Here is a 21,916-nt window from a genome sequence, read left to right as displayed (position 1 = left end):
CAGAATCTGTAATCACTGCATTACTAAATTGAAGAAGAGGCATTTTAATTTAGTTCTGAAGCTTCAAATTCTAGTTTGCCACTGACTTAATTTTGCTTGTTCTTCTAACTGGCAGCACTCTTATTGTAACACTCCACAGTGCCTGAAGAACTCTATTATTGGGTATCAGTTCTTTTTTCACAGATTGTTTCTTTAATTGGTCCTAACTATCTTTTCTTAATTTTTACTGAAACAAGTATTTTTTCAGAACATACTGTTTTTAGAAACATTTTATACCTAGATTAATCTGTATTTCTTCATAATAAGCTATCTCCTTCTTAGTGTGATTTACTGAATCTCACATGTGTACATAAAGTAGAAGACAATGTGACTGTCTACGCACAACATACACACTTGTGAACATTTAAAATTATACAGGATGTTTACATTATGGAACAGATTTTCACCTTGCTTTCACTAGCGAGGTATTTGATGTCTATTAATACTTACTGGAAGGTAGGGTGCAAGAGCTCCACAGGATTCTGCTACCAGTAGCCGTCGCTCTGGGTATTTGTGGTTGATCTGGTAAAGACAAGCAGATTGGCTGTTTGCTTTGCAGTAACCAGTATTCAAATGTGGTTAGAACGCACTGCAGCGGAGGAATGTGCCTGCACGTCTTCAATAAACATTGATGAATAAAGAGAAGGTGGAAAGCAGTGTATGGAATGAAGAACATGCATAACTCCTGAGCTGGAATGTCAGGAAATATTTTGTATTATGTAGCCCTTCAGGAGAGACGTTCCTCTAAGAACTACACAAGTGCCCTCTAGTGCTCTGAGCCAACCAGTGTAGAAGAGTTGCCTAGGTCTCACTGAACAATCAGGGTCAAAAGAAGGCACACATATTAAGCCAAAAAGCATTTGTATGCTGTTGAAGTTCTGCTCTCAAGTCCTTCATAAAAATGTGACTGAAAACAACTCTTATTGCCGAGAACCTCTGGATCCCATGCTACCTGCCCTTTCCACTCAAAAGCTGCTTGAAAATTCTGCCTTACAAATTTATGATTGACACTTCGGAACCAAGTCTGCATCCTGGTAGAGTCAGATTTAAGAACCAGTGTAATGGCTGAACAATGAAACACAAAAAACTTTGCAAATAAAAAATTTCATGGTAAAATGGTGAGAGGGAAATGTGAATATTTTGATGCTGTCAGATAAAATAGGATATGCAGCATGTGGTGCAACTATTTCTCTCTTGCTATGCAGTGTATAGCCTTGTAAGACAACCATGTTACCACAGAGAAAACCAAGGTACTCGCTGCCTTCTTTGTCTCTGTCTTTCCTAGGAAGAATTGTTTTTAGTAGTCTGAGGTCCCTAAACCCCATGCCAAATTCTGGAGCAAGGAAGATCTTTGGTAGAGAATTATCAGGTTAGGAAATATTCAAAGAAATTGGACATATGCTAGTCTGTTGCCCTGATGGGGATGCACCCATGACCACTCAGAGAGCTGGCTGATGTCAGTCCAAGACCGCTCTTGACAACCAACAAAATGTTGTGGCAATGGGGGAGGTTCCTGAGGACTGGAAGAAAGTAAATGTCACTGCTACCTTCAGGAAGGGCAAGACAGAGGATTCAGTGAAACACAGACGAGCCTGCGTCACATCAGTTCCTGGGAAAGTGTTGGAGCAATTCATCTTGGAAAGCATTTCCAAACATATGAAGGGCAAGAAGGGGGCTGGAAATAGCCAGTATATATTTATACAGGAAAAACCACACATGACCAACCTGACAGCTTTCTGAGATGACTGGCACAACGAACAAGGTGAGAGCAGTGAAAAGGTAGAAAATGATGCGTATACTTGAGTTCCTTCTACAAACTCAAGACTTGTGACAGTGAGATTCAGCTGGCATTTGCTGAAGAAAATAATGACCTGGTTCCAACTTTGGCAAACTGCATTAAATAAATGCACTATGACACATGACTTGGCAGCTTGATATGCTGTACTGTTACAGTTGGACTCGTTTCTATTTTGCATCAGCAATTAGCAAGGAATGGATGACAAAGATGTGCTCTTACTGAGGTGAGACTGATTTTTTTTAAGCATAATCTAAATTTCATGAGGACTAAGAAAACAAAATGTTGCTTATTTTATGTTCAACTTCTATTGTCATTTAAACAACAGATAGATCAGTCATACATACAAGCACAACTGCTGCATATAATACATACTTCTACTGTCAGAAAGCATTAAGGCCATTAAAGCTTGGACTTTATTGTGAGACACAGATTGCTGTGTTATGCAAGAAACAGTAGAAAATTACCAGACCAGAAAGACTGTGCCATCAAAGCAAGCATTACCACTCCGTCACGGCTTAGTTATTTGTTGTCTTTTGGTCAATGATGAACTCCCTTTTCTTCATTATAGAGGAAAAGTGCCATACATTTTCACCTGAAGTCATGTTACTCTGTTTCTATGCCTCAGATGAAACATTAAGAGCATTTCAGTTTGGTTGTTCAGTTATTTCTTTTAATTTATAGTATCTGTGGAAATAGTCACTGTGATTCTAGAAGTCACATGTAAACTTCAGGCTGATCTCACAGGAGTAAAATCATGCCCATCTACAGGAGACCTACTTATGACTACTTTAATCTTTGATTTTTAAGAATTTAAACTAGCTGAAGTGTGGACACTACTCCAGGGATTTAACACAACACTAAAGAATCAGCAAATGAAATCTTTGAATGAAAACAGACTTCCAGCAGTCTGGAAATCACAGTCCAAATTATAAAGGTACCTACCTAGCAATAGGTTAGGCAACATTGATGATGAATATGTGTATATCTACATTTCAATATAACAAACTTATTCTGGTATATGCAAGTAACTAGAATCTCTAGATAGTCTTTAACATGTTTTCCACATTTAAGTTTTTTTTTAATGCTATATAGAAGTATATATAATGAGGACAACAACATCCAAATATCTTTCTGAAAAATACTTTGAACTGCCATTCATTGAAAAACAAAACCAAAACAAACTCTTCAAACAAACATCTATGAATTTTTAACTAATTTTCCAGTGCAAAGCACAAAATAATCAGTTACCTGCTCCCAACACTGTGGTAAAAGTTCAGCTTCTACACGTGTTGGTCCAACATGTCGGGCAAATGCCACACATCCAGTTAGTATCATCTGTCTGAAAACATAAATTTAAAGCTTTAATTTGTTTATAAAGTTCTATAATATATGAAATACATTCTTTAAGTTAAGAAAAGCAGATGCTGACAGGCAACAGGTAGTGGTCTACAGTCAAGATTTCACACCATACACACTGACTTAAAAGTCTGAATCTTAAATTGAAAGCCACCATTGTCCCTGCTCATTGCAAGGCAGGGATTTGCCTAGATGACCTTCAAACGTCCCTTCCAATCCAAGCTATTCTATGATTCTACCTTGTTTTGTATTTAAGAGGCCTTTTCCAGAATCTTGTAGATCCCAAACTCCACAAACCAGAACCTGAGAATCTCTGATTTGGCTACTTCTGATTTCCTATGTCTGAGATAGGGAGTCTTTGATTGAATCTCTTATTTAATTCCTAGTACTGAATACTATCATGCATCATGCAGTAAAAGGATCTAAATTACTTAATACTGTGTGCACACTGAAGTGCACATACTGCTTTTATTTAGTAGCATTTGTGAGATTTAATGGACTTTGTTCAAAGCGAGTAACTTAATTCTTTTGACATGGTTTTGCAATATTCTAATATGCAAGTTACTGTCATCTCTCCTAAAACACTGGACTTCACTCTTGCGAGAAGTCTTCTGAAGCCCACTACAAAATGGAAGCAATTAATCAATCAGTAGTATCTATGATCACCTGTTATTTGTATTCATATTCTTAGACTTTTTTATCTTTCTTCAAAGTTTGCAAGAAATTGCCATTGTTCTATGAAATTCATAGGCAGAGATATATTTAAAATGTCACTAAGATTGTACTTATCTGTAATTTGTGGTACTTTAACTCATTAAATGAGTGTTTATCTTGCTAAGATTTTTTTACTTCTATTTCTCCTGTTAATAGGATTGGAAAAATACCAACTTTGCATGCAATTCAACATTTCTATTTACTTTTAGTGCCTACGTGAACTCTTAAATAACCAGTTTCAAATCACAATGCATAGACACAAGACACTCTTTTTATCACCTCCACAGTAAGATTAGGACACACTTATTCATTATTACTTTGTGCAATCAAGTCAGAATGAACTTGTTACCATTTTAGTGTGGTGTCTAAACTCCTAAATATTTACTGTAGCTAACAGTATCCCCTTAAGGTTGAAAGGCAGAGATTCTGCTGGTTATTTCTTTAATAATTATAGAATATAGTCCATCAAAAAAAGACTCATTCACTTTCAGAATCTTTTTAGGAGAAAGAATCTATAAAAAAAGATTTTTTTTTATCCCAGCATTCCTTAGGCCAACAATTAGAGCAAGCTCTTTGGTTTTGTGTTGTGGATCTTTGAGGGTTTTACCTCTCTACAACGTACAAAGAACTAGACCTTTGATGAAGACAAAAAGGATGGGGGAAAATGGAAATGAAATCGTCAGATAAAACTCAAGAAAACAACATCTAATATGTGATAGCAATATGGAGACAAAAGCCTGTGGTAATTCTGAGTTCTACAGCAACCAAAATAGGCATTCAAATTACTATCTTTGGCTCTATACACTTCACCTAATCACAGAATGGGGAAACAAAATATGCATTTTTAAGATATTAAAAAAGATAATGGCAGAATACAGTAATCACTTGAAATCTTCTCCATTAGAAATGTGTTAAAATATATTTCTTTCTCAAATCAAACATTCAAAAGTGTTCCATGAAATCTCAAAATTAACTGGGATTTCCTTTTGCCTTGCCTATAAAGAAGTGAACTTCAAGAGTTTTCAAAAATATTAAAAGATAATGTTTGAAATATTTTACTGCAAGCATCTTAAAAGTATATGACAATAGCCTGCATTCCAGGGAAAGGCTGTAAGGATCTCAGCAACACGTGATTGAAACAAAAAATGTTAATATTAAGCTGTTAAAAAAACTGCAGTCCAGATTGGATATGAGAATAACTTCCAGGTTATGGACTTCTGATCCCTTAGGTAGGAATATGAAGGAAATCAGTGTGATTCAGCAGACACCAGTTTGCTTAATCAGTGCAGAAACCAATGTGAAATCAAGAATCAAACTAGAGGAGCAAGGCAGAAGATACAGTAGAGCAGATATTATCTAGCATTTCTAAATTCTTTCTAGATGTTTTTAAAAGTGACTGTGTGCACTGGGAAACAGTTCAATCTTATACTACAGAGTTCAGAGTTCTTTTGTCTCTTCTAAAGGCTATATTAAGAAATTACTTACTAGAGTTTTCCTTAATATATCAGCACGTTATGTGTGTTCTGTAAGTGGTATCATATGGCCAACAAAACATCATAGTAGATATGATAAGCTTAATGTATTTTAGGTTCTTTTTGTTAAGAGTGCTGCTTCTGGATACATTACATAATAATCTTCAAGAGTTCACAGTCTGAACTATGTTTTAACCTTGTCCTAAAAGGCCTGAACATTAATCTAACTTCTTCACAGCTCCTTAACTTCCGAAACTAACATAACTGTACAAAAAGTAGTTTAGGTAAAGCTAACACATATTTGTTCCTTTGCAGAAGAAAATTCAATAGACATTCTGAAAAGTTGAATGGTACACTAATGATCAAAGCCTTGAGGACAAAAGTGGCCTTGTTAAATATAATGTTAGTATACAAGACTACAGCAATATGCTAAACATCAAAAAGCCTCTCACATGGGCAAGAAGTATAATACAGGCTTTCCACATAATGGTTTATATACTTTAGATATTTGACCTTGTAAAATAAATTACTTCTTTTAATGGTTTCATTCTTAGAAATGCAATATCACATATCAGTTTCTTGCATTTAGAAAATTAAAAATGTCAACTTATCAACTGCTACATTAATGTATAATGTAGGCCTGTGCAGTATAGCAGAAGGTAAACAAATAACATGAGATAACTAACACCAATTGTTCTGGTGACTAAATCTGAACGTTAAATTCACACGGCACAAGACTCTTAAAACATCATTTAAATGTATTTAGATAAAAACCAAGCATGCATAATATACTTCCATTACATAAGTATAAAAAACCCCTGAAATTCTTAGTAAGTATTTTCTATCTCATTTGTATTCAGAGTGTCTTTTACTTGAATGGAATTTTAACTGTTCTTTCATCAGCTATTATGGCACCTCTAAAAGAGATTATGATGTTTATGTGTGTAAATGTATATTATGTTTTGTCCTGGAGTTTATGGCAGAATATTCTTCCCAAATTTCTGAAGAAAACAAGTTTTCTTAGATACAAATCTTTAATTCACAACAGAGAATGAACAAGGAAAAAAGTTTGGATTTTCTTCTTTCTTAGCTGCTGGAAAAGACACACCTAATGCACCTAAACAGGCATGTGAAAAACCTACTTGACAGGCCATCAATCCTGTAACAAAAAAGACTCCAAGTGAGATGTAACTTCTTTTCTCCCTCAACCACAAATTAATTTTAGCTTCTCAATCCACATGGAACATTCGAAACAACTTAGACATATTTCAGAAGCAGATTTCTAACCGATCAGAAGCAGAATAAGAACTGCATCTTTTTGTAATTTCAGTCTCCATGGTGGCACTATGCCACAAGTTGCTTTTATTTATTTAAGCTTTTTTTTGTCTCCAAAGCCATGGTTTTCAGTTATCTCTAATCTGTAAATTTTACTGTGGGAATGGTTTAGAAAGAGACTAGAACTGTTTTGGAGAATCTTCAAAAGAAATGCTTCCCATCTACTTCATAAAGTCTATTTTGTCTGAAGACAGACTAGAGCAACAATAGATACAGATGCTTTAGAAAACATCTCTAACGAAAATAATGGAAGAGCTACAGGTCAAACATAAAAAATCTTTCCACAGAGAGGGAAACACACCAGTTAAGAGTACTGTCTTTCAACCTTAAGGATATTCTCATCAAGATTGGTACAAAGTCAGATTTCCTGAGTACTAAGGAACAATTAATTTTATAGAATAAAAAGTATACTTTTTTTTTTAGAGTCTTAATCAAAATAAAACAAAGTTCTTAACACTTGTCAGACCTAAACCACTGCTGCAGTCTTCTGAATTTTTTATTGCTACCATAGTGAACCGTAAATAGAAAGAGCACTATTTTCTCATGCTGTTTCCCCCAAGCAAACATGGTAGTTACTTTACAAACATATAGATCACTAGGACATATTAAGACAAAGGTTTAAAAAAAAAAAAGCTGCTTTGATTTCTCTATCAACCATTGCTAAGAACTATGATCTTAAAGCTCATTTTAACAAAAGAGTTTCAAAAGAGTTTCAGTTCAACTTCAAACAAAAAAAGGAACTGAAATGTTACACTGCAGCTTACAAGCACATTCTTACATTTCAGTAACTAGAAAGTATAGGCCATGGAAATGGAAAGTCCTGATGTTTGCATAAATTTGTCAACACTGTACAAGCAAAATACCATCTTAAATGAAACTTGTCTAAAATCACCCAATAATATCCAACTTCTATTATTTCTGTTAATCTGACAGAGAAAAAAGTTCCTCCTTGTCCCGTAACACACAAACGCAAACACACCTTTGCTCATCATCTGGTCGTTTGATCAAATTGAACAGTATGTGTAGAAGTTGATCTCTCTCTTTGGGTTCAGGATGGAGGCAGGCTGTACACAGTATGAGTGGGATCAATTCCTAAAAGATTGTGGGTAGGGGAAAACCAAACAAAGTAAAAATGCTTTGGGCATATATTCATTAATGGCAAAAGAAACTAAGAAGACAAATCTAGTCATATAACATCAAAACAGTTTGAAAGGATCTTTTAGAGTCTTGATCTCTTATTAAGTGACCTGAAAAAAGTGAAGGTCTACAAAAGTTAGAACTATTTTCCTGCTAGGAAAAATCAGGGGAGAACCAGCACATAAAATGAAAAGCTCTGCAAATATTACAATTAACATATGCAGGTCATCTGTAACCAGAATTAGAGGACAGTCATGATTTCATTGTCTTCACTACCCACTGAACTGAAGCAAGCTCCACAGACATCTATGGAACAAAGCTCCTATGGAAAAATGCCATGGAGTTAAAGATTACAATTTCCAATTAGGTATGCACACAGTTTTGTGCACAAGTTTGAGCAAGCATTGAGAAACACACATTGGTAAAGGTGACTGCAGACAGATATCCCCTATTTTGTGTTGACTGAGACCTATCAGATTTTTTTGAAGGTTTGTTGATGGGTTTTTTTTCCATAAAGAGGCAATATCTAAAGCTGAATTTTCTTTTTAGAGTGATCAAAAATCCCTTAAGGAACAAACTACAAAGAAAATACTGTGTAAAACATTAATTGAGAGAATATATAAGGATGTTCACAATAGCTTAGACCTCTTCCTTTCTAAATATGCCTTCAAAGCTCATGGTATTCATTCCCAGAAGAAACAAATGTTTCTAAAACATGGTCTGGAAGTTCCTTTCCTTGATCTTGTTGATATGAGCCTTAATTCCAACTGAATTTGGAAGCCACACAGTTTCTAGGTGATTTAATATCTTAGGGACAGAAACATCAGACTGGGAAGTCAGGGAAAAGAACAAGACAGCCCAGGTGTCTGCAAAAAAACCCCCAAACAAACGCGGACAGGTAATCTGGACGCTTCCTTGCACATGTGCCATGTACTTTTGAGCCATTCTCACCAGAGAGGCTTTCTGTGAATTAATAAACTGTGACAAACAAGCAGGTGATAGCGGGAAACACATCTAATGCTACTAGGAGAGATTATACAAAATCTGGGAAAATCTGTGGTTATTTGTAATGACTTTGAAAGGAGGTGCAAATTTCTTCTTACAGACATTCACAGTGACCTAGTTACAATGTTCTTGAGAGTAAGCCTGTTAAATAAGGTGGACATGTGTAAACACCAGTAGCAACACCCTCACTGCACAACTTGTCTTTTCCTAAACAGCAAGTCCTATGTTTAAACAATACTCTATTTTAGAACAGTGTCTAAGATAGTCAACTCCTGACAAACTTCTTTTTCATTTTACAAGAATTCTACACAATGTGCTATCTTCCACCCCTGAAGCTGACCAAGACACAATCTATTTTAACATTATGTGATTCTGGTACATATTTTGGCAATATTTAACTCAATTATGGTACAGATTAGGGAATTTATGACAGAGGAATAAATGTGGAAATATCCTACCCGCTGCTTAAAAAAATAATCTAAAAGGATAGAAAGAGAAATGAGAATTAAATTTGAACAATTTGGACATTTCTATTTCTTAATACTTTTAAGTGAGTCAGTTTTGGGTGTTGTTTTTAAGTAAGTGTAGCATAATGCAAAGTAGCATGAACTGAAAACCTGCATTAAAGAAACATTGCACGAAGAACTAAACTTTCTTCAGCTGAAAGCTCCTTTCCCTGCAGAATTTGCACGTTAGATGTTATTTTTTTGGATACTTAAAATTCAGTTTTTGCCCATTTAAAATTCTGAGAAGTCAGGGGGTTAATCTGTTTAACTTTTTTTTCGTACTTCACAGAAGAATTTTTTTCTCCTTGCAAATACTGCTTTAATTCAAAAAGATTTGTAAGAATATTACAAAAGTAACACACACCCGCATCACACTACTTATACATTAAGCTAAGATCTTTTAAATAGGAAATCATATTGCAATTTGCAGATACCCAACAAAATTCCTAACTTTACCATAAAGAATAAAGCTAATTGAAAAAAACTTTTAAAAAGGAACCTTCTGTTACTTTAGTGAGATCTAACTTTCTGAAATCTACCCTAAGTTCACACTGCCCAATTGCTCTTGCAAGTATTCTTAAGCACTCCTATGAAAACCCTTTTTTAAAATGAATATACCCTATGAAATGGGACATATATGGGGGTTTTGTTTCATCTGATGAAACCATCACATTGACTTCACTTTCTCAGTATGTTCAAATATCTACTTAAAAATCTCAACTGCTCACTCAGAACTATTGCTAGATTTCAAAACAGTGCCATGAGTTGCTTTTTTTTAAAGTTTCTTATGGAATTTAAGGAAGTTTAAGTTGTCTTTTCCAGCTGAGTCTGCATGAAAGGAAAAAACCCTCAGAATATTCACCTAGAAACTACTACCTTGTGTCTGAAAAGCTAATGAGTAACCTAACACCATTGACACGGGGCAGATACAAGGCTGGTTCTTTACCTTGCAGAAAGCTGGTTATTATAGCTGACGGAATTAGCTGTATTTTCTTGTCCATTGGTCACATTCTCTCATGCATACTATGGGAGAAGAGAGTGTTCTCTGCATCGCTGCATCAGTGCTTCTACAGTTCCTTCTATTAAGGGGAGTGGAGAAATAGTGAGAAGTCTTGAACAGTGTTTTCTGTACTCCCTTATAGACCTAATGGATGGGAAGGTACAACTGCAGGTGAAGGGGACTTTCTATGGGACAAGAAGAAAAAAACTGCTTTCACAGATGGACAAAACAGATCAAGTGAAGTCTCTCAAAGACTTATAAGGGGCAGATTCTTCTTGGGATATGCAGCACAATGATGAACAAAGACCAACCTACAGCTCAGTTTGAGCTCATTCCTTCCTGCTGCTAAGGGTCGTGTGTTAGATGTAGATTTGTTTAACAAATCTCAGATTTTTCATTCTCAAAACCAGCAGAGAATTTCTGTAGAAAGTAGTAATTTTTCAACAGGACACAGTAGTACCAACATTTGGCTGTTTAAATTCAAGAGGAAAGTTCACGATATGGTTATAGAGACTTAAAATATTTATTAATAATCAAGGAGAGGGCTTCCAGTGCTTTTTGAAACACTCTGCCTTCCTTGGGAAGGAATACCACTTGTGCTAGTCATAAAGCAAGAACATAAGTTTCAAAAAAACCCAACAACTCTCCCTCTATTTAATTTGGGATCCTTCCTAAACATTCTGTTCATCCCCAAGTCCCTCTTTTCCCTTTTGCCTCCGAGTTTGGAATGTGAGTTTGGAAAATTCATGTTGGTAGTTCACATTAGTGTTAGTCAACAGGAGTGACTAGTGACTTCAGTGACTATACTAGAAGAAGTGGTACCAGAACTTTGATATGCTTTTCTCATTAGATTCCAAGCAGACTGACATTATAACATCGTCAGCACTTGCAACTTGATGAAATAAGACATCATGTGTCAAAGGTCTCACCTCTACTACTGAAAGGACAAATTCATATCTGAGGCAGTTTATATCTGTAAGGTACCCAGATGTATAACAGAGAGAAAAAAGTTATTTTTACTGTGAGATAACCTACAAACAGGTGAATGACAGACAATGCTATGAAACTGGCCTAATGCACTGCCTAATGCACTGCCTAATGCACCTAAACAACCCGTCTTCTCTCTGTTCTACTTCTGTGTAACTATGCACATAGGTCTCTCCAAAGAAAAACCCACATTTTTCTAACCATAGTATCTCTGAACGTCTTCCTAACGTATAACAACATGTTCTGTTATCTTGGAAGAGGATTCACTATTTGAGTTGATTAAAGTTCTCAATAAAGACAACATTTACATGGGCATATGGAGCAGCTCTTCATTATGGACAAAAGAAAGCGGCTTTTTAATAGTAAGTAGTATCACCTAAGCTATATGCAAGATGGTTCCTCCTGCATATGAAAAGTATTACAACAAAGTATTAAAGTCTGGGATTTTTTAAAGTGCATCGTATAGCGACCATCTTAGAAGGTAGCAAGGAATTTTCTGTCTGTGTTTTTTCCATCATTATAACTATTTTTTGCTAAGCATTCCAACAAGTCTTCCACATCATAGTTTCACTCATTAATTACTGTCTTCTTGTCCGAGTGTTCCTTAGCAAAATAATTATCTCAAAGAATAAATTTAATTAGTGTTAAGTGTCAAGACTGGTTACTTCAATAGGTTAGAATAAAAGTATTTTATTATTTCAAATATTAATGTAATAATACTGCAAATAGGTGACAATGTATAAACCAGGATGACATTATGATCTATTTTTTTAATGTGTTCCTTTAATAGTAAATGCTTATATTGTAAACCAATGCCATGTAACTTAGCCTCTGACAACAAGTTAATAAAATAATCTTATTGGCAGCAACTGAAATACCTGCAGTTACTAACAAACTACTGATATGGACTGTCTTGTGCAAGACTGTATTTGAAGTTAAGAATTCATCCTTTGAGTTTTAAAGTGAAAAAATATTTAATCATAACATCAGTGCATGACTCAGAATATTGAGCTATTAATCTTATAAATATTAAAATCACAACTCTAATTGCCTTGCATGAGATGAGACTATTACTCCAGGATCGAAATCAAGCCTATCATAGATCCCAAAGGGATGGTTTTACATAATAATCAATGCAGGTAAGGGTGTGAAAAAACTTTAAACTTCTTTGTCTATATCTACTGTTTATTTGGAAACCTGCATATAGAAGTTAGTGATACAACTAGTAACAATTAGCAATTCAGTTCATAAACATCAAATTCAACTCCTTGCATCCATGAATTATGTTAGGTTTAAAGACAGTGTTGAAAGACTTTCACACTAGAAATAAAAAGGATACTCTATGACACTGAGCTATTTCATTCTAAGAAAACTACACCACCCCCTCATATCCAAGAGAAGGGAATTAAGGGACTTAATTTTTAATTTAGGTCTGATGTTAGTGGAGCACTCTCATCCCCAGAACAAAAAAAACCCCTGCAAACCAAAACCAACACTCCATGTAAGCCAAAAAAGGACCAGCAAACAGGCTGTGGTCAACACTATTCCTGTTTTTCAGACACACAGTCTATAGAAGCCTACCACAACCTAAATTTTACAGAGTAAAAGAAAATATTGTAATTGTTAATTTAAATTTCTCTATTCTACCACATTCTGTGAAATAGAAACTGTCATTTAGAAGATACTAATGGTGGATAAGTTACATGTCCAGGACTAACACTGGAATAATAGATGAGATGAAGGATGTAAGTACTTAAAAGTTAAGTGTTTCTTGATTAAGAACAAGAGTAACAAAATATTAAGCCAAAAAATATACTCTGGCCAAAACTCCATTAAAGGACTACATACTGCAGAGTGTAGAAGTTGTACATACAAACAGGATTACTTCTGTTTTCTGACAAAAAAAACATTGACTTTTACATCTTATAAAGGGTAAGAAATAGTATTGCACTGATTAGTTATCCCAAAAATTTTAAAAGATTGCTTTTCTCTAATTACAATTTCACCAAAGGAATTGTTATGGTACACCTCTTGACAGATTTTGGTGGCTGATTTTACTTTTGGGTTTTTTACACCTTAAAATGTGTTTTACGTTTAAGCGGTAAAAAACAGTTGAGAAAGCAGTTTACAATGTAGTTAAATTTCAGGCAATTATCCTGTGTTATTGATTTTACCCAGGTGAACCACTTTTTTAGAAACAACTAAAATGATCCCCTCAGTCACCCTACTCAATACTGTGTCTTTCCTTCTTTCTTACCTTCCACTGGAACCTAAAGTACAGATATGAAAGTTGTACCAATACAGAAGAATAAGAAATAATTTCAGAAATGTGTCAACTGTAGTATCTACTGGAACACTTACTACCAAGTTAGGTGGGCTGCTACTGACTTTAAGATGGCAAAAAGCATAGGAAAAATGGCTTCTGAATCTCTGCTAAGGGATAATAACTACTAAGACGTTGTCAACCTCAGCAAACTCAGTTTCTCCAAAATAAAGATGCATAACACAACATTTTCAGCTTAAGATTTTGCAACCAATTTCAACATAATGGATGCTTAAAGAACAAAGGTATTTCAGGGAGTCATCAAAAAATCATGTTTAACTCTCATGCCTAATGCACTGCCAGTGTAAGATCTTAAATACTACCACTCATCTTTTCAGAGCAGACTGGCAATCACTTTGCATTATAATCTGAACTTGTTACATATTTCTCCAATTAGTGATCTTTAGGTATATTTTTACATCAATCCTCTGTAACATTGTGTAAAACTTGCATTACAACATTGTTTTTGGACAAGACTCAAAGTTATAACTTGCTGAAGAGAGCCTAGTTCTTAGGTTAGCTTTTCATAATATCAATATTAATAAATACTAACAGATAGTCTACCCAATTTTTCCTTCAAATTCCAGGACTACATCTGAAAGAACATTACAATAGTTATAGCAAGGGGTGGCAAGTAAAACCAGGTATTTTTACAGCAAATTTCAATAGTTGGAAAATTAAGCATCCCATGCAATTCAGTTACCCAATTCTCACTTGTGGCTTTTCAAGTAAACTGAAACAGACAATTCATTTAAGGCAAAAATACATGTAATCATATGTAACTTCAACTGTAAAACTAAATAAGAAGGAAATAGGCTAAAAGGTCCCACAAATATTAAATGCATTACACAGATTATGCTACAAGCTTTGAAAAGAAGCTAAAATACCACATCCTGCCAAGCAGAAGGAAGGAAAGGAATAAATAAGAAATCAGAAATTAAGCACTGATCCATGAACATTCACAGAATTATTCTGAAAGACTATTAACAGAACCATTTCCAGAGCATCCAGTTAACATCCTCACTCCCTCAGCAAAAAATAAGCCTTTTATGAACTTTCAAAACATGGCACATGTCTGAGGTTCACCATGTCAACCACCAATAATTACTTGTATGGTATAAAATTTTAGATTACAGGATCAGTACAAATTTCTTGAGGATTTTTCAAAGCCTTACAATGAATTTATGCATAACACACTACGAAGGCTACCATACTGTAGGTCCTGTCAACAAGGACTAAAACTTGCTCAACAAGCTATGCTACTTCAAATGCTTTATTTCAGTGTCAACTATAAGGCCACTGAATTTTTGTTTGATATGTTTTTTTTGGTTTTTTTTCCACACATATGGGTAATGTGCAATATTTACAACAAAGCACACAAAACCAGTCACTTTTTTCCCCATCTTCAATCCCAGTCTTCCTTTCCTATGCTATGCAAGAATGGCTATGCAAACCACCATCTTGAGTTACATTCAAAATACACATTACATTTTCATAATTTTTAGTTAGTTTCATTATAAAAGTAAGGAAAACATATGAGCAAGATTGTAAGAAAATGACCAAAGGACTATTCTTGATGAACCTTATCTTGGCTGATACATGGAGCTTCTAGAAAAAGACATTAAAATATTTTTTTTGTTCAAGTATATAGTGCTGCAAAAGAACCCAAACATTAATCCTTATTAAAATTAATAGTCAAAATAAACCAAATTTAATGTTTGAACTTATAGCCTCTGCTCTTTGTAACGCATATTAACATGATCTTCTCTAACAAAAATATCTGTGCTACCACAAAAGGATGGACCTACAGTAACAGTCTTGCTGAACACTAATGGGTGCCTTAAGCAGAGGAAGAAGTATTAGGATACCATGCAGGTTTACTGAACTCACCTGACAGAGGTGCAAAACCATTTTCTAGGAGCAGAGATGCATGCACAAAAGTAAGAACATGATTGCAAGTAACAGACTTTCATGACATGACACACAGCATTTTCAAAATGAACAAGAAAACATCCAGATAAAAATAAAATGTAAAATTTCAGGGTTCCTCACCTCTCGCTTTGCAAGTAGCACATTAGGAACAATATGAGGCAGGCAGCGTCCCAACATTAACATGACACTTTTTTCACTGTCTGCAATCCGAGATACCTAGAAAACCAAGTTGCTTGTTTGCATTTTTTAAAAGAAGCACAGGGACAGAAAAATATCCTTTCAGAGGACTAAGGGTTACAGCAGGCTGACCACTTACCAGAAAAATACTTAAATTACTCCCACATATTAAGCTGTAAGTTTTTGATCTATCAGTAACTTCAAAAGCATGAGTCCACTGCTAGAGACTCAAACCTTCCCAGTAATTACACATCTATCACTAGGTTTCATATTTAAGCTGAAATCTGAAAGCACATCCTTATTTCTTAAGTTTCATGCATATAGATTCACCTCTCCATCTATGCTCATGTCTTGTTTCAAAGCAATTATTGCTTGTTTAACTACTGCTACCATGCAAAATAAAGGCTCTTTTAGTTTACGTCAACTGGGAAATATACCTCTGATCCCAAACGGCTGTCTGCTGACATCCGACAGAAAGACAGTAGTGCTTGATGGAAAGCTGGTGACAATTTCCTGAAACATCATCAAAAAGGGAGTGGGGGAAAAAAAGCATAAATCAGAAAGTTGATAAAACAAGTCCTTTCATTCTTGTTTACTCGGCTAGGCAAAATGAGGCTCAGAAAGCATGTTTTAAGTGAAGCATAATACAGAAGTTTTTGTTTAAAATCATTGTTGACTTTCAAGGTGTTTAGTTTGTAGCAAGACAAAAAACCGGTGTGTCCTAATTAAGAAGTTACTTTTAGTTCCGAAAAATGTAACATCTTTCAAACTGCTGCACAGACAAATATAGGACTAAAGCAGGAAGAAAAGGAAGCTTTAGCAATACAAGAGGAAGCACACAATTATGCAAACAGAGGGGTGTGGGCACAGGAATCACAAGAAACAGTATTTTTTCTATTTTTGCTTAATGCTCTGATTCTGTACATTGCATAAAAGCATTTGAGTAGTCAGTCATCTTACAAGCTTCAGCATTATATAGAGATTGCTCAACCACCACTTTGGGATTGAAATGTTGGATTCAAAAGCACAGGCAGAAACTCACAATTAAATTTAAATTGCTGTCTAAGCCCTCATACAATGTGTATCTGTAGAAGCACTGCCTCATGGCCACACACAGCACCAGCCAATGCAGCCGAGCTACTCAAAGCGTTAAGCATACATATAAAATCTGATAACAGTCTCAAAACATCCTTGTCCCAAGAGGATAATTCGGCAAAATTGTTCTCAGAAAACTGTTACTGACCATTACACTACACAGGCAAAGCAGCATCAGCATCCTATTTTTCCTCATAATAACAACTTCCTCTGCCTTATCTGAGGCCTGTACTTAGATGCTAATCTAATGCTGCTATATTTAAAGAGGAAAATCAACATTTGTCTTTCAAAACACGTACAAAAAGTATCTCACTCTATATCATCATCTGCTGTTTGAATCCTCTAATGACACTATATCAGCTTAAGAAAGGAGGCACAATTCCTATTTCTTATGTGGAAACTGGTATCATCTTTGAACTCTTAAAAATGCACCTGAGTGCACAAAATCCTACACACATCTAATTATGTCCATGGACATATATTTTTATCTAATAGATTGAAATATAACACTATAGTAAATACATTTTACCTTTGCTAACCAAAAAAGCACCTTAAGAATCAAAGTTCCTACTTATAACTGTTTAAACTAATCTAGAAGGATACACATAAATACACCAGTTTTCCTCCTCTTACTATTTAGAAAATATGATCAGATTTTATATTTACTACTTAGAATCAAGTTTCTTTCTTGACAGTACAGGTTTTTAAACCATATTTTAAATTTCAATGAAGGAAGCATGTTTTACTTCTAGTCAGCTTGGTTTTGTGCAAGGTTCATTTTAGAAAAGTTACTAAACTACTTAAATGCTAGCCAATTGTAAAGAACTTCTGTTAAACGATAAGTTAGTCTCTATTCTGTAAAATATTCTTGACTGACAGATCTACAGGCTCTACTAAAGGCTTTACAGTTTTTTTACACTAGAAGAACAGGAGCAAGCCTTGCACCTGATGGCTATGCTGGACAGAAACAATGAAAGACCCAAGCCTCTTGCATACAAGTCAGTGGAAAGTCTCTTCAAGACACCACTAGTGAAGATGTTCAAATATATGAAACTATGATGAATACAAAACCCAAGCGTTACTATTCTATTCTGTATAACATCACCACAAGAGTGAATTTATTCAAAAAGCCAGGACTGCTATATACAGACACCACCTTGTATTTGGTGCAAATTACCAAACACCTTAAATTAGTTGAATAAATACATGTGGTGCACTTTATTTAAACTGCTGCTACTGCTTTCTACTGCAATCTGTTAGATGAGGCATTTTTCCAATGATGGCCATGTCCTCATTTGCCATCATGCACGCACAGCTGCTCTAAGTGCAGTCACACAAAGCAGGCTCACTTGCTCTTCTATCCTCTCTTCCCATCTGGGCAAGATTTATGCCAAGGATCCACTCTTTAGATACAGTAGTAACAATCTTGCCTTTTAGGATAGAGACTTAGTTTTTAATCTCTCTTAATACATTCTGAATAAATTGTAGTAATTGTCTCCTACGAATAACCACCCTTGGGTTGAAATCAATAAATATCCAGCACTTTTATTGTGCTGCTTCTTCCACAGATCTCAAAATACTTAACAAATAATGTATTTTTTAGTGAAAAATATTACTGTGTTATTAAAAACCTAGTGCATAATCCAGGAAAAAAATTTAGTACTACATACTGTTCTATAAAATTTTGTATCAAATATGGTTTCCTTTGACCCTTCGTTGAGGTGTTAAGCCCAAAGCAGAGTATAAAAATAGCTACATATTACACAGGCATTACTTATTTCTGCAGTGAACTGCATTTGAAGGGACTTCTGAAGTTAACTCAATGGGGATTCATGGCTTCATTGAACCACTTTTCAAATAAATCCATGTGCTGTTATATTTAAAACAGCTGTGAGCAGCAAAACAAACAGTGTTCTTCTAGACTCTACTGTCATAAATCCCACTGGAAATATGCAGTTCCTTCCTCAGTCAGTGATTTAATCCTATTTTGATACACATCCTCACTATCCCCACACCATCAATCTAATATTCATGCACTTAATGCCACCCAGCACTCATCGTTACTCTGAGCAAACAAACTTGCAACAAGCCACAAATGAAAGTAGGCAGACAAGTATTTAGCAATCCATGTACAAGAGATCTAAGTCTTGATTATTACCTAGTCTAAATATTCAGCTAAGATACGAGAGAAATTTAAAAAGAAAACAAACTCTGGAAAGCTTAAATCAAACCACTGACCATTCTTCAGAAAAATCTAAGCTGTTTTATTTTCCTGTTAAACACCAGTATATTCAACCAAAAGAGAAGAAATTTGTCATGAGACTCTAAAGTACTGTATTCAAAAATCAGAAATCATTCCTCCTGTCCAATTCTAAAGTTGATATCCCTGAAAAAGTGCCCCTGATCCTAAAAGTCAGTGCAAGAAGTTCAGAAAATCCAGAGAAAGCAGGATACTTAAGAGTTTACAAGAAAAGGTAATTACTAGCAAGGGTAGCAACTCCATTTTATAGTTATTCTTTTTCTTCCCCCCCAACAGCTTGCATTTATATTCCATCACACAGATTTCTACTTGGTATTTTCAGACAGAAGATATTTCTAGAAGCATATTACAGTATCAACACCAGCAAAAGAATGCTACATGAACTGACAAAATACAAAGCAAGATAGCTGCCTGCTTCCCTAGCAACAGCAACAATAAGATTGTAAGGTGATCTACTTGCACATCTTTGTCCACAGTGGTAGTATTAAAAGCTGTACATACCCTCCTTAAGTCTGTGGTACATGTTACTCCCGATGGCTACACAGTGGTTTATTCTACCACTTAACAAACAATTCACTTCCCCTCTTCACTATAAAAAGACTTTCATAGATTGGAGAGGCTTTCTCAAGAACTCTTAGACACACAAACTCAGTCTCCAAGGAATAACACCACATGAATACCTTATTTTAGTTAAAAGAATCATAGCTACCCAGTGAAGACTTGCCCCAAAATCAAACCTCAAAAAAGCAGAGTGCCATCAGATACCCTTTCTGATAATTCAAAAAATATATAAATAAAAATGTACTGCTCTCTTAGATACTCTGAGTTATACACATCTACACAGAAATAACAAAATTTTTTCAAACAACTCTTCAAGCAGAACAGAAGATAATCATGAAATTATAACTTAAAAGAGAATCTTGTTTTCCCATTCACTATTCTGATTTTATCTATTTTTTTGCTGCAGCAAACAGGACTGGTTTTAGAAACAAGCAGAAGGCAAAAAGAAACACTGAAACTTAATACTGAAACTGTAGGTTTGTCATGTGTACTCCCTCCTAAAAAGATTAGGAACAATATAAAAATATCAGTACTGTATCCTAGAGGTATGGTAAGTATTTTACTTGCATTCAAAACACACATGATCTATTCATGTGGCAGAATTTTACTGTTAGAAAAACATCTAATCTCTTTACAAGGATTTTTATTTATAGCATGCCAGTTTACAACCTATCACTAACCTATTAGGTTTATCAAAGTGGACTGCAGTTTTAGACGATGGAGCACGTGAGGACAGTTTCTCTGTCTCTTTACAGGGCACAGAATTTAGCATATCGTCTTTAGAAGTCCTTGAGTCCACTTCAGCAGATAAAGCAAGGCTTGTTTCCTCGGTGTTTCCATGTTTATTGTCATTCTCAGAGCTCTTGATATCCAAGTACCGTCCATTGTCCTCTGAGACTGTGAGAGGCACTTGTTTTAAAGGATGGGGAGCTACACCATAAACTGTTGACACAGCAAAGTTTTCATTCTTGAGAAGATCTATTTCACTGGAAAAGAAAAGGCAAATGAAATATTTCTGTAGCTTTCATAAGAATGCTGTTCAAATCACAAGACTGAAGCACAGAAATAAGGACAACGTACTGAAAAGAGCTCCCTCCTCAACTCCAGTATGTGCACACCACAGTACTAAGGAGTTACAAAGCTAAGAGAAAAGAAAACCTATGCAAAATACATCAGATTATGTTTCAAAGAAATAAAGAAGTTACATTGAAAGAACAAAATTGATTACAAAATTAAATTATATGGGCAATAATAGATATAATCAGTTTGAAGTCTCTTCCTTTTTCTAATGAAATACCATGTATTGAAAAGGAAAGACTGCCCTGCCCTGAAGAATTCCTAGTAATTTCATACCTGTAAGTTGTATGTTTCCATATATGTGCTAGAAAAACACTGAGAAGTTATCCAACATTTGTCAGCAGTTGAGTAGATTGGTAAGTACATACCTCTCAAGTCTTTGGATTTGTTCCATCAAAGACCATTTCTCACTGTTTAACACACTGATTTGATCTTCTAATTTTTGCACTATTAAACATTGCTAAATACAAGATAGAAAAAAAAGAGTTTAGTACAATAAAGTAATATTGCAAACAGATGTAACATTTCTTCTGTACAGTCTTACTTCTATTGACTGTGGTGTTGTTTCAAATACAGGGACGGTCCCAAGTATAGGAGTATCAGCCTCTAACTCATCGTCTTCTACACCAACTGATGCATCCACCACATCTTTTGCAGTAACATGATGGTTTCCAAAGTCACGGTAGAGTTGTAACAGGTCAGGAGGTTTTGGAATGTTCAATCCTACATCATCCCAAAGTTCAAAATCCTTCAAAAGAATTAAAAAAAACTAAAGCATACAAAATACTTTCTTTTATTTTTGTTTCTTTTCCTCATTTGGCCACAGGCCATACAATAGCAAAATAATTACATCAAGACTGCATTGTAGTAAAGCAGATGAAAGCTTAAACCAAACAGCAAGAAACAATAGCAGAGAAAGGATCCACTTCATGAAGCAATGCACTTTCATCCTAAAGGCAGCTCTAGGTAACATACTAAAGACAGGACCTTTCAAAACCACACAGATTACAATTTATCTTTTTTCTAGGACATGAACACTCTTTAGAATCAGAAACAACATTGCTCAAATTCTAGCAGAAGCCAGTGTAGCTGACAGAAGGCTTTCTACTGATAGAGGTATTGGTTTTGTTCCCCTTTCAGCC

General features: G+C 35.1%; 1 protein-coding gene across 7 annotated transcripts in view; it reads right to left on the bottom strand.

The window, feature by feature from the left end:
• RELCH (RAB11 binding and LisH domain, coiled-coil and HEAT repeat containing) overlaps positions 1-21,916 on the bottom strand; it is an 85,328-nt gene that overhangs the window by 28,205 nt on the left and 35,207 nt on the right. For all 7 annotated transcript variants that reach the window (XM_064662469.1, XM_064662490.1, XM_064662480.1 and 4 more), the window contains 8 exons: positions 21,319-21,522; positions 21,143-21,234; positions 20,378-20,683; positions 16,219-16,294; positions 15,725-15,820; positions 7,694-7,806; positions 3,086-3,176; positions 490-561 (listed from right to left, as the gene is read on the bottom strand). In XM_064662469.1, coding sequence (XP_064518539.1) covers positions 490-561; positions 3,086-3,176; positions 7,694-7,806; positions 15,725-15,820; positions 16,219-16,294; positions 20,378-20,683; positions 21,143-21,234; positions 21,319-21,522 — 1,050 coding nt within the window. The remainder of the gene's footprint in view (positions 1-489; positions 562-3,085; positions 3,177-7,693; positions 7,807-15,724; positions 15,821-16,218; positions 16,295-20,377; positions 20,684-21,142; positions 21,235-21,318; positions 21,523-21,916) is intronic.

This window comes from Pseudopipra pipra, chromosome 1 (assembly GCF_036250125.1).
Source record: "Pseudopipra pipra isolate bDixPip1 chromosome 1, bDixPip1.hap1, whole genome shotgun sequence".
NCBI lineage: Eukaryota > Metazoa > Chordata > Aves > Passeriformes > Pipridae > Pseudopipra > Pseudopipra pipra.
The sequence above is the reverse complement of the archived record's forward strand: the minus strand, read 5'-3'. Positions and strand labels throughout refer to the sequence as shown.